Below are 12,912 nucleotides of genomic sequence, written 5' to 3' on the forward strand. Positions count from 1 at the left end.
TCTGATATAAATATAGCTATTCCCACTTTATTTTGGTTTTCAGTTGTATGGAATATCTTTTCCCTTCTCTTCATTTTCAGTCTGTGGTGTGTCCTTGTATCTGATGTGAGTTTCTTGTCGGCAGCATATAAGTATCCATTTAGCCATTCTTTCTCTTTTGATTGGAGAATTGAGTCCATTCACATTTAAAGTAATTAAGGATAGGAATGTATATATTGTACTTTTGTTAATTGTTTTCTGGTTGTTTTGTAGTTCCTCTTTGTCCCTTCTTCTCTTCCTTGGTGTTTTGATGACTTTCTTTAGTAGTATGCTTAGATACCTTTCTCTTTATCTTTTGTGTATCTACTATAGGTTTATGCTTTGTGGTTATCATGAGGCTTACGTATACCAACTTTATAACAACTTAAGTTTGAATGCAATCTAAAGCTCTACATTTTTACTCTTCCCCTTCATGTTTTATGTTTTTGATGTCACATTTTATATCTTTTTTACTTTGTGTGTCCCTTAACTATTTATTGTATTTATTTTTACTGCTTTTGTCTTTGAACCTTCATACTAGCTTTATGAGTGATTTATGAGATTTATGAGTGAATAATCCACTGCCTTTAATATTAACCTTTACAGTGAGATTTATACTTGTATATGTTTTTCTGTTGCTAATTATAGTACCCTTTCTTTTCAGCTTAAAGAAGTTCCTTTATAAAACCAGTTTAGTGGTGATGCACTCCTTTAGCTTTTGCTTGTCTGGGAAAACACTCTTTCTCTCTCCTTCAATTCTGAATGATAACTTTGCTGGATAGAGTATTCTTGATGGAAGTTTTTTTCTTTAAACACTTTGAATATTTTATGCCACTGCCTCTGGCTTGCAGAGTTTCTGCTGAAAAATCTCGTAGTCTTATGAGGGTTCCTTTGTAGATAACAAGTTGTTTTTCTCTTGCAGCTCTTAAGTTTGTCTCCTTGTCTTTAACTTTTTTGACATTTTCATTATACTGTGCCTTGGTATGTGGGTCCATTGGGTTCATCTTGTTTAGTGTTCTCTGGGTTTCCACAGAGCTTTCTTCCCCAAGGTGAGGGAAGTCTTAAGCCATTATTTCTTCAGATAAGTTTTCTGTCCCTTTTCTGTCTCCTTCTGGGCCCCCTGTAATGCAAATGTTAGTTCACTTGATGTTGTCTCATAAATCCCTTAAGCTGTCTTCACTTTTGTAATTCTTTTTTCTCTCTGCCACTCTGATTAGATGAATTCCGCTGCCCTGTCATCAGGTTCATGAACTTTTCTTCTGCTTCTATTAGTCTGATGTTGGACCCCTCTATTTTTCAGTTTAGTTATTGTATTCTTCAGCTCTGTGGCTTCTATTTGGTACTTTATTATATTTTATCTCTTTTGAAGTTCTCACTGTGTTTATCCATTGCTTTCTTGAATTTGGTGAGCATCTTTAGGATCATTACTTACTTTGAACTCTATCAGGTAGATTACTTATCACTTTTTCATTAAGGTTCTTTTATTCTTTCATTTGGAACATGTTCTTCCTTTGTTTCTTCATTTTTCTTGACTCTGTTGGTTTCTTTGCATTAAATGAACAGCCACCTCTTCCAGTCTTGAAGGAGTGGCCTTGTGTAGGAAATGAACCTTATCATTCAATCTTACCCTAGCTTTTGGTTGTATCTCAAGCCTTTGTGATTGTCCTTGCAGCATATTCTATTTTTAATAGCTCCCAGTGGTTGAGGAGGTGCCAGGACTTGTCAGTGTCCCAAATCTAAGCACCTAGATTCAGGCTGACTGGAAGCCAGACTTGCAGGCAGTCTTTTAAAGTATACAAGTATATACAGTCCTGTGGGACTGCAAGCATGAGCTCCACTGGCCATCAGAGCTGGGCGTTCTGGAGGTGTCTCCTGGATGGCAGTAGCAAAAACTGGGGCTCCAGACAAGTGTATAAGCTCTTTTCTGGGAGACGTCAGCAAGATGTAGTGAGGCAGAGGATAAGTGCAAAGATGGCGTCCAGCAGCCTACGTCCCTGAGAGCACCTCAGTAGGCCTCTAGATGCATGCCAAACCTGAAGCCTGCCCCTCAGGCCAAAGCTCCAGGATAAGCAGGTAGACCTTTTTCATGGAAAGATAGGGTGTATGTGTTTCAGTTTCCTGTTTGTGTAGTGCCCTGGGGGTGGTAACATGCCAATAATTTTCAATTGTTATAGTCCCATGAGACCCTGGAACACAAGCCCCTCTGGTCACCAGAGCCAGGCAATCAAGAGACGTACCCCAGGCAGCAGCTGCAGAAACCAGGGCACAAGACGTAAAACCTGGGGCACCAGAGACAGGTAAGAGCTCCCCTCCAAGAGATAATGGAGGACTAGAGCATAGCTGAGAGTATGAAGATGGTGCTTGACCTCTAAGGTGTCTGGAAAGGGTTACAGTCAGCCCTTAGATATGTGTTTAATTAGGAGCCTTCCCCTCAGGCTGTAGCTATGATAAGCTAATAGGCTTCTTTCACAGAGAGACTAAACTCCTGCATCTGTTTTCTTTTGCTGTGCCCTGGCAGTAGTAGCTGTTTAAGAACTCTTTCTCCATTGGTTACAGTCCTGTAAGCATAAGCGCTGGGCCACTATAACCAGGTGATGTAGAAGTGTCCCCTGGTGGCAGCTGCAATAATTGGGGCACCTTGCAAGGGTATAAGCTTTTTGGGAAATACTGGAAGGCTGGAGTAAGGCAGAGAAATAATGCAAAGATTGCATCTAACGGTTTCCATTCCCTGAGAGCTTGTCCGTAGGCCCCTAGATGTGTACCAAACTAGAAGCCTACCCTTAAGGCCAAACCTTTTGGAGAAGCAAATAGGAATCTTTCTCAGAAAGACTGGGGTTTGTTTCAGCCTGCTATCCATGCAGTGCCCTGGGGGTGATAATCTGCCAAGAACTGTTTCTCTGATTGTTAACAGTTTCATGGGACCCAGGAATGTGACCCGCCCTTCCCCCCCCCCAACCCCTGCCTCCAGAGCCAGGCCATCAGGGGGCATCCACTGGGCAACAGCTGCAAAAACCAGGGCACCAGAGGCATGTAAAAGTTCCCTTCAGGAGATACTCGCTAAAAGTTCCCCTTCAGGAGATACTCGCACTCTGAAATGGGATAAAGGGAGCGGGTGAAGATGGCGTGCACCAGCTATAGCAAGGCAGAGGGTGAGTGTGAAGATGGTACCTCCCCCCACCCTCCCCCCTGCCCGTTTGAAGCTGGGGGTGGGGAGTGTAACAGCGGGGCAGGGGCAGCAAGTTGGTAATAAAAGGCTTAGTGTTTTTAAATTTTTTAAATTTTATTTATTTATATTTTTTTGAGTATAAACAACATTTATTAAAGTACTTCTTAAAATTACAGAGTGCTTAGAGAAAATCCTTACAGAAACATCTGTAAGGAAAATAGTTTTGGCTAGTATTCAAAATGGCAGTAGTTCTTAGTATGCATCTACCTGTACTTCTCCCACCTCATTTTTATTCATTCTTATATAATAAACACTTACAGTACAATGTAAGGTATTCCTTATTTCAAACTTATCTAAGGTATTTTTCACCTGCTGACTTTAAAACTTTGGAGGAACTTGACTTAAATTTTTAAACTGTCACTGCAAGGTGAGTTCATCCCACTGCTTCATTTCGGTGAGGAGAGCCTGTCTTGAGTTCAAGCTTTTGTAATCCTTGGAATAGTCCAAAACTGCATAAAAGCCAATTTATGAGCTATCACTTTATATATTTATTTTATTGGAGTATAATTGCTTTACAATATACAACGAAGTGAATATTGTACACTTTGTTGTACAACAAAGTGAATCAGCTATGTGTATACATATATCCCCACCTCTTGGACCTCCCTCCCCTGCCCCCACATCCGGCCCATTTAGGTCGTCACAAAGCACCAAGCTGAGCTCCCTGTGCTATACTGCAGGTTCCAACTAGCTATCTGTTTTACACATGGTAGTGTATTTATGTCAAACCTAATCTCCCAATTCATCCCACCCTCCCCTTCCCCACCCTGTGTGTCCACACATCCATTCTCTACATCTGTGTCTCTATTCCTCCTCTGGGAATAGGTTCATCGGTACTATTTTTCTAGATTCCACATATATGCATTAATATACGATATTTGTTTTTCTCTTTCTGACTTAACTTCACACTCTGTATGACAGACTCTAGGTCCATCCACATCTCTACAAATGACCCAATTTTGTTCCTTTTTATGGCTGAGTAATATTCCATTGTATATATGTACCACATCTTCTTCATCGATTCATCTATCAGTGGACATTTAGGCTGTTTCCATGACCTGGCTATTGTAAATAGTGCTGCAGTGAACATTGGGGTACATGTGTCTTTTTGTTTTGTTTTTAAACATGTATTTTTTTATTTATTTTTGGCTGCGTTGGGTCTTCGTTGCTGTGCGTGGGCTTTCTCTAGTTGCGGCGATGGGAGCTACTCTTCATTGTGGTGCACGGGCTTCTCATTGCAGTGGCTTTTCTTGTTGCAGAGCATGGGCTCTAGGCACGCGGGCTTCAGTAGTGTGGCTCGCGGGCTTTAGAGCACAGACTCAATAGTTGTGGCACACGGGCTTAGTTGCTCCACAGCATGTGGGATCTTCCCGGACCAGGGCTTGAACCTGTGTCCCCTGCATTGGCAGGAGGGTTCTTAACCACTGTGCCACCAGGGAAGTCCCATGTGTCTTTTTGAATTACAGTTTTCTCAGGGTTTATGCCCAGTAGTGGGATTGCTGGGTCATATGGTAGTTCTAGTTTTAGTTTTTTAAGGAACCTCCATACTGTTCTCCACAGTGGCTGTATCAGTTTACATTCCCACCAACAGTGTAAAAGGGTTGGTTCCCTTTTCTCCACACCCTCTCCAGCATTTATTGTTTGTAGATTTTTTGATGATGGCCATTCTGACTGGTGTGAGGTGACACCTCATTGTAGTTTTGATTTGCATTTCTCTAAGGATTAGTGATGTTGAGCATCTTCTCATATGCCTCTTGGCCATCTGTATGTTTTCTTTGGAGAAAAATGTCTATTTAGGTCTTCCGCCCATTTTTGGATTGGGTTGTTTGTTTTTTTGATATTGAGCTGCATGAGCTGTTTGTATATTTTGGACATTAATCCTGTGTCAGTTGCTTCGTTTGCAAATATTTTCTCCCATTCTGAGGGTTGTCTTTTCCTCTTCTTTATAGTTTCCTTTGCTGTGCAAAAACTTTGAAGTTTAATTAGGTCCCATTTGTTTATTTTTGTTTTTATTTTCATTACTCTAGGAGGTGGGTCAAAAAAGATCTTGCTGTGATTTATGTCAAAGAGTGTTCTGCCTATGTTTTCCACTAAGAATTTTATAGTGTCTGGTCTTTAATCCATTTTGAGTTTATTTTTGTGTATGGTGTTAGAGAATGTTCTAATTTCATTCTTTTACATGTAGCTGTCCAGTTTTCGCAGCACCACTTATTAAGGAGACTGTCTTTTCTCCATTGTATATCCTTGCCTCCTTTGTCATAGATTAGGTGACCATAGGTGCATGGGTTTATCTCTGGGCTTTCTATCCTGTACCATTGATCTATATTTCTGTTTTTGGGCCAGTACCATACTGTCTTGATTACTGTAGCTTTGTAGTATAGTCTGAAGTCAGGCAGCCTGATTCTTCTAGCTCCATTTTTCTTTTTGCAGATTGCTTTGGCTGTGTGGGGTCTTTTGTGTTTCCATACAAATTGTGAAATTTTTTGTTCTAGTTCTGTGAAAAATGCCATTGGTAATTTGATAGGGATTGCACTGAATCTGTAGATTGCTTTGGGTAGTATAATCATTTTCACAATATTGTTTCTTCCAATCCAAGAACATGGTATCTCTCTCCATTTGTTGGTGTCATCTTTAATTTCTTTCATCAGTGCCTTATAGTTTTCTGCATACAGGTCTTTTGTCTCCCTAGGTAGGTTTATTCCTAGGTATTTTATTCTTTTTGTTGCAGTGGTAAATGGGATTGTTTCCTTAATTTCTCTTTCTGCTCTTTCGTTGTTAGTGTATGGGAATGCAAGAGATTTCTGTGTATTAATTTTGTATCCTTCAGCTTTACCAGATTCATTGATTAGCTCTAGTAGTTTACTGGTGGCATCTTTAGTATTTTCTGTGTATAGTGTCATGTCATCTGCGAACAGTGACAGTTCTACTTCTTCTTTTCCAATTTGTATTCCTTTTATTTCTTTTTCTTCTCTGATTGCCATGGCTCGGAATTCCAAAACTATGTTGAATAAAGTGGCGAGAGTTGATATCTTTGTCTTGTTCCTGATCTTAGAGGAAATTCTTTCAGTTTTTCACCATTGAGAATGATGTTTGCTGAGGGTTTGTTGTACATGTTGAAGTTGGGTGGGGGGCAGTGTAACAGCTGGGGTGGGGACGGCAAGGTGGGAATAAAAGGCCTAGTGGTTTTTTTTTTTAAAAAAAAAACAGGTGGTGCCCCCCCATCCTCATCCCCACCCCCATCCCAAGAGTATTCCAGCAAGCCCCTAGATGTGTTAAGTTACATTCCTGCCCCTAGATGTGTTAAGTTACATTCCTGCCCCTAGATGTGTTAAGTTACATTCCTGCCCCTAGATGTGTTAAGTTACATTCCTGCCCCTTGGGCCAACGCTTCAACATATTTTTAAATGAGCCTCTTTCACATTTGGGTGTAATCAGCTGCCTCTGCACTGGGCCCTGGGGTAAGTGAGCCCTTTCAGAGCTGTTTCTCCCTTCTGCTATAGCTTTGTGGGTCTTGTGGACATGAGCCGCATTGGTTTTCAGTGCTATATGTTTTGGGGGATTATCTGTTCTGTGCAGATCTTAAAAGTGGGAGTACCCAATGTGGGGTTCAAACCCTTAACTCCTTGGGGAAAAGCTCTGGGTTTTGAGTTCCCTCCCAATTGTGGGTTGCAGTACAGGGGTGGGGTTTATGGCTTGACTGTGTCTCAGCCTCTCCCACCTGCTTTGATGGTGTGCGTCTACACACTTGCACAATGTGTAGGAGTCGCCCAGCCAGTTCTTTAGGTTTTTTTCAGAGGAAATTGTTCCCTGTGTCACTATAGGTTCAAGTGTGTCCGTAGGAGGCGAGTTCAGGATCTTCCTAGGTCACCACCTTGAACCAGACCTTCAGTTTTTAAACTAATTACCAATGGACCCTCCTGTCAGTTATTTGTGGTCTTGGGGATCCCTTGGTAACTTAAAAAGAGACAAAAACCAATTTGGCTGGCCATAAGTTAGGAGATAATATTAATGTTCCTTTAGAATTATCAAAAAGCTACTCTGGAGTTGGCTAGTACTGAGCCCCAAGCCCAGAATGTCTTAATGGAAATCCATCCTCTAACATACCTCTATTTCTGCCAGTTAATTTTAGATCTTCAATACAACACCAAATTACATAATATGACAGGAAGGTAGAAGGGAATTTGAAAAGGGAAGTGGGGTAAAGCAATCTGTTTAGTTTATTAAAAAAACAAAACTTTTTTTATAGTTTGCTCGTAAGCTTGAAGAATGTGGTTTGGTCCCTTTTCTATGTCCAGATAAATAACAAAATTATATAAATCCTACATATCACTTAAGAGGAAGTCAAACTAAAAAAAAAAAAAAAAAAAGAGGAAGTCAAACTAGGTCTTTAAGACCGTGAAATTATGTATATTATCACTGGGTGACTCTAAGGGAATTTAATCAGTCAGGGTCCCAAAGTAGAATAATTAAAGATGGCTTATTTAAAAAGAGTATTTTCAAAGGAGTGGCTGTGAGGGAATACAGCAATAGTGCTTTGACTCTGGTGCTAGTAGCAACTGACCTGTTACCAGAACCTAGAAGACAAGCGTTGTATAGAGATAACTTTGAGGGGAACCTTTGGTAAAGGGACAGAGTCAGCCTGAGGTCAGCTCACAGGGAATGAGCCAGTGGGATAAGTATCCTGAATTCACTCTTTTCCCTTCCTATAATCTGCATATGAACACTCTTGACAGAAACAGAAGCCAGAGGACCCAGGAATCCATTGATAAGGTTCTTACCAGTCAGCCTGCTAGGGCAGAGAGCAGGGGAGAGAAAGGTGTAAAGTGGGTGTGGAGTGGCAAAAAAGGATATCCAGTATGAAAATGATGTAGGCTGGGCAGCCTTACTAGGATTAGTCCTGGAGCAGCTCTAGTCTGGAATAACAAACTTACAGCAATAATTGGACTTTTTTTTTTTTAATGGGCAACCCAGACCTTTCATTAGCTAATTGTGAATTTAAAATTTTAATCATATGTGAAAAAAAGCCTTTTGAGCAACAAAGTAATTTTGTTGCTCAATTGTTGTGATAGCTGAACACATACATATATAATCATGAACATTATATAAATTTTAAGGAGATTTTAGATGTCTTGTTCGAATGGTGAACTTTTCCTGTTTTCAAAATGGAAAAAAGTAAAAGGTTGTATGTGATTCAGGGATGGCCTGGAGGCACAGCATGATGGTATATGAGATACAGACATTAAAAAAGTACATGAGGACTTCCCTGGTGGCACAGTGGTTAAGAATCCACCCTGCCAGTGCGGGGGACACAGGTTCCAGCCTTGCTCCGGGAAGATCCCACATGCCGCAGAGCAGCTGGGCCCATGTGCTGCAACTACTGAGCCTGCGCTCTGGAGCCCACGAGCCACAACTGCTGAGCCCATGTGCCACAACTACTGAAGCTGGCACACCTAGACCCCGTGCTCCGCAACAAGAGAAGCCACCACCGTGAGAAGCCGACTACCGCAACGAAGAGTAGCTCCAACTCGCCGCTAGAGAAAGCCCATGCGCCGCAACGAAGACCCAACGCAGCCAAAAATAAAATAAAAAAAAAAAGAGTGAATCATCTGAAGTTCTGATGTGTCCTGTAGCTTGAATGATCCTTGAAGGCATTACGCTGAGTGAAATAAGCTGGACGTGAGGGGAGGGGGCAGTTGTGCAGGGAGACACAAATATTGTATAGTTCCACTGGTGTAAGGAATTTAGGGTTGGGTGGACAAATCAGAAGTGGAAAGTAGAGTGGAAGTTGCTGAGGGTTGGGAAGGAGGGTGGAATGGGGAGTTACTGCTTAGTGGGTGCAGGGTTTCTGCTTGAGGTGATGATGGGGTCTGGAATTGTGTGGCATCATGAGTGTGCTTGGTGCCACTGAATTGTACACTTAAAACTGGTTTAATGGAAGATTTAGGGAAATTGGAACCCTTGTGCATTGTTGGTGGGAATGTAAAATGGTGCAGCTGCTAAAGAAAACAGAATGGCATTTCCTCAGAAAATTTATAATTACCATATGGTCTGGCGATTCCACTTCTGGGTGTAGTCAGAAGAACTGAAAAAAGTAAGGTCTTGAAGAATAGCCCAAAGGTGGAGGCACCCCAAGTGTCCCTTGACAGATGAATGGATAAACAAAAATGTGGTATATACATACAGTGGAATGTTTTATGGTATGTGTGTGTGTATTCAGCCTTAAAAAGGAGGATATTCTTACACATGCTACAACTTGGATGAACTTTGAGGACATTATGCTAACAGAAATAAGTCACAAAAAGAGACAGTCATAGAGACAAAGTAGTATGGTGGTTGCTACAAGCTGGCAGGAAGCGGGGGATGGGGAGTTGTTTAGTGGGTATAGAATTTTTTTTTTCAATTTTCAAACCAAAGTTTTAGAGGGCAGTTTTAATGCCTTTGAAAAAAATGGTTAAAATGGTAAATTTTGCATTATGTATGTTTTACCACAATTTTTTAAAAATTATTCATCTGAAACTTTTTTTTAGATGACTTAAATGCAGGAATATTTACCAACATAGAATCACGCTGTGGCTCGGTAATAGAGAGGGAAACTGTTATAAACTGTTCATCTCCTGAGATTCCTGCAGAATTTAATGAACAGTTTAACACTAAGAAGAACAAGCAAGAACTAGTAAATCATGATAACGGAGCCAGCTTAGAAAAAGAAAACAGTTGGTATAATGACCAGTGTAATCAGTTCACAAGAACAGAGAAACAAACAAAACATATGAAGAAGTGTCCTAAAAGGCCTGATTGGAATATAAATAAACCACTGAGACGGTATATTCCAGCATCAGAAAAGTACCCTAAACAGTTTCAAAAGCTGAGAGAAGAAAAAAGAGTAAGAAGGCAGATGGAACTGCTTCATTTGGTAGAAAGAAATAATCCTGGACACCTTTCTCAAAATAGAGTCACTTCACCAGATGTTCTTCATTCATCTCATCAAGAAACTGAACCAGGTTTCAGGTGGCAGCTAGTCAAAAAGGTAAAGCTCTTCTGTCTTAAAAAATATTTTAAAGCATGTATTGAAGTTTTTAGAATGAGAATATAGTTCCACACATGCATGTTTTGACAAGGCTATTCTGGGTCTGAATAAGAGTTCTAGAAATTTGCTGTAGTTTATTTACACCAGGGGTCAACAAACTATGGCCAGTGGGCAAATCCATCTTGCTGCCTGCTTTTGCAAAGTTTTTTAGGAATACAGCCATGCTCATTTTTTTACCTATTGTCTGTGGCTGGCTTCATGCTGCAAGAAGAGTTTAGAGTAGTTGCAACAGAGACCACATGGCTCACAAAGCCAAGTGTTTACTATCTGTCCTTTACAGAAAAAGTTTACACTTAAACCCTGTATAGATTAATGCTATTCTTTATTCAGATACCCATTCAAAACTCTTGTTTATAGTCCATATAGACAGAGGATAATTTACAAGGTCAGGAATTACTGGATTGGTTTCTCTGACTCTGGAGAAATACCAAGCCTCTCCTATCCTATTATCCAGTATATGTTACTCAAATATTATCCTCAGATTATTTCAACAAGTAACCACTAAAAACATTTGTGGGGACGTATGGAAACACTGTTAACTCCTGTCTATCACTTAGGAAGAAGAACCTCGGAGAATTAATTCTTTCAGCAAGGAAAGGTATGTTATGGATTCCATAGCTACTTAGTGCTTTCTGTGTGATATAAAGTACTTGCTCAAGATATAGGTGAGATGAAGCATGTATGCATGTCTGTGAAGACAGTAACAGGAAAGTTTGTGACTTCAGGTGAGTAGAGGTTTAAGGGAAAGGGTGTCGGCATTTTACCTAGAATTTGAAGGTCCAAATTGGACTGGACCTAGGCATCCTGAGCAGGAATGTGGGTGACGTTTTGTTATCTTCAGACTTTAACAGTTTTGATTTTCCAGATATGTCAGCAGTGGAATAGACATTCTGCTTGGGTTGAGGGGGGAGGGAATAAATGACTGGTAGGGATAATGAGAAATTAACCAATGGGAGATTTAAAATTGTTAGAATTTTTATTCTCTGCTTTTGTGCACGAACCAGCTGGTTTAAGCTGTCTCTGAATGTGGCTCTAATAGCAAGTTTAGTTTAGGCAGTAAGTATATTATTTTATGGTGAATTATCTAAGGAGAAACATTAGGTTTAAATTAGGTAGCATTGATCCTCAGAAGCTAGTAAATTTTTCTCCCTGTTCTAGCATATATATATCCTCAGCAAGTACTAGTAAACCCCAAATTAATCCCATTTTGTTGCCCTGTTTTAGGAAATGGTATCATAGAACTCAAGCCTCTTACATATAGTGTTCCTAAAGGTGTTATAGGTACATTTAGAATAAATTGAAATGTGATTAAAGAATAGAATATGCTTAATCTAAAATAAAATACACAATTTTTCATTCATGCTTTTTAAGAAGTCCCTTATTGTGCTTTTTGGAAAAATACAGGTCTCAATCACCACCAGTTCCGGCAGTGAAGAACAGAACGCAGCAAACTCAGACACTAAAAAACAGTACTTATGAAAGAGAGAATCTGATCTCAGGAGATAGTCAAACAGAATTCTCACCTGGGTTTTCTGAACCATTTCATTTTATTCCCTATGTCCGAACCAATGAGATCTATTACCTTGATCCAGATGCACCATTGTCTAGGCCTTTAACCCAGGATCCTCAGTACCAAAATCCACATGGTAAGTAAATATAAGTGTACCCCCCCCCAATTAAAAATCCAAATTGCCCCAGGAGCGGTAGTAAGAATTTCTCTCTTTCAGAGTCAATTATTAAAATTTTTATTGAATATTTATTACTTAAATTTTACTTGGTGCTTTCCTAGGATATAAATTTATTAATGAATCCATAGAATGTTATAGCATAGGGCTATTTCATATTATTATAAATGTATTTGAATTTTGTCATTTTTATCTGGCTTCAGACTGTGACCAAGAACAGCTTTTTGACCATCTCAGGGATCCACTTCTTAATCCTAACTTGGTGAAAAACAGGGATCGACAGCAAGCAATCCTTAAGGGACTGTCAGAACTGAGACAGGTATGAGCTCTTCTAAAGTGTGGATGTGACCATTTTCTGGTGGAGGGCTGTGTTTACCAGTTTTACTAAGCATCGTTGGTTACATGACTTAACGTGACTTCACCACATGTCAGTTTAATGTACAGGTGCTGATTCTTTTTTAAAAAACACAACTTTCCTTCTATTTCTTTCACATTGCCATCTCTAAAAGACTGTTTCTTTCCAGCATGAAATCATGAGACATTTTGAATATTAAGACAACTTTATTGAATGAAAAATGCATACATTTGAAATGGCAAAGTATGATCAATAAGGCCCTCAAACCAAAGGCAGAAAATAAATACAGTTATGCTTTAATTCTTAGTAATGCAGTTAGTTATGCTTTAATTCTTAGTAATGCAGTTCACATTTTTTTAAATGAACGTGTTGGCCGTATTTGGAGTAGAACTTGACACAAGTCCCAAAGAGTAATATAACTCAGTGTGAAATTACATGTATAATCTTACCAGACTACTTTTTCTCCCAGACCAATTGTGACTCATTATCCTGCTCAGATAAAAATAAAATCAGGTAACACATCCAATATTTAAGGCTATAA

The 12,912-nt window shown here is 39.8% G+C and overlaps 1 protein-coding gene across 4 annotated transcripts in view; it reads left to right on the plus strand.

Moving 5' to 3' along the window:
- The window catches only part of CCDC66 (coiled-coil domain containing 66), a 50,223-nt gene that overhangs the window by 36,176 nt on the left and 1,135 nt on the right, over positions 1 to 12,912 (plus strand). For all 4 annotated transcript variants that reach the window (XM_059939948.1, XM_059939949.1, XM_059939950.1 and 1 more), the window contains 4 exons: positions 9,772 to 10,271; positions 10,889 to 10,929; positions 11,736 to 11,977; positions 12,220 to 12,335. In XM_059939948.1, the coding sequence (XP_059795931.1) occupies positions 9,772 to 10,271; positions 10,889 to 10,929; positions 11,736 to 11,977; positions 12,220 to 12,335 (899 nt within the window). The remainder of the gene's footprint in view (positions 1 to 9,771; positions 10,272 to 10,888; positions 10,930 to 11,735; positions 11,978 to 12,219; positions 12,336 to 12,912) is intronic.

This window comes from Balaenoptera ricei, chromosome 11 (assembly GCF_028023285.1).
Source record: "Balaenoptera ricei isolate mBalRic1 chromosome 11, mBalRic1.hap2, whole genome shotgun sequence".
NCBI classification, from domain to species: Eukaryota; Metazoa; Chordata; class Mammalia; order Artiodactyla; family Balaenopteridae; genus Balaenoptera; species Balaenoptera ricei.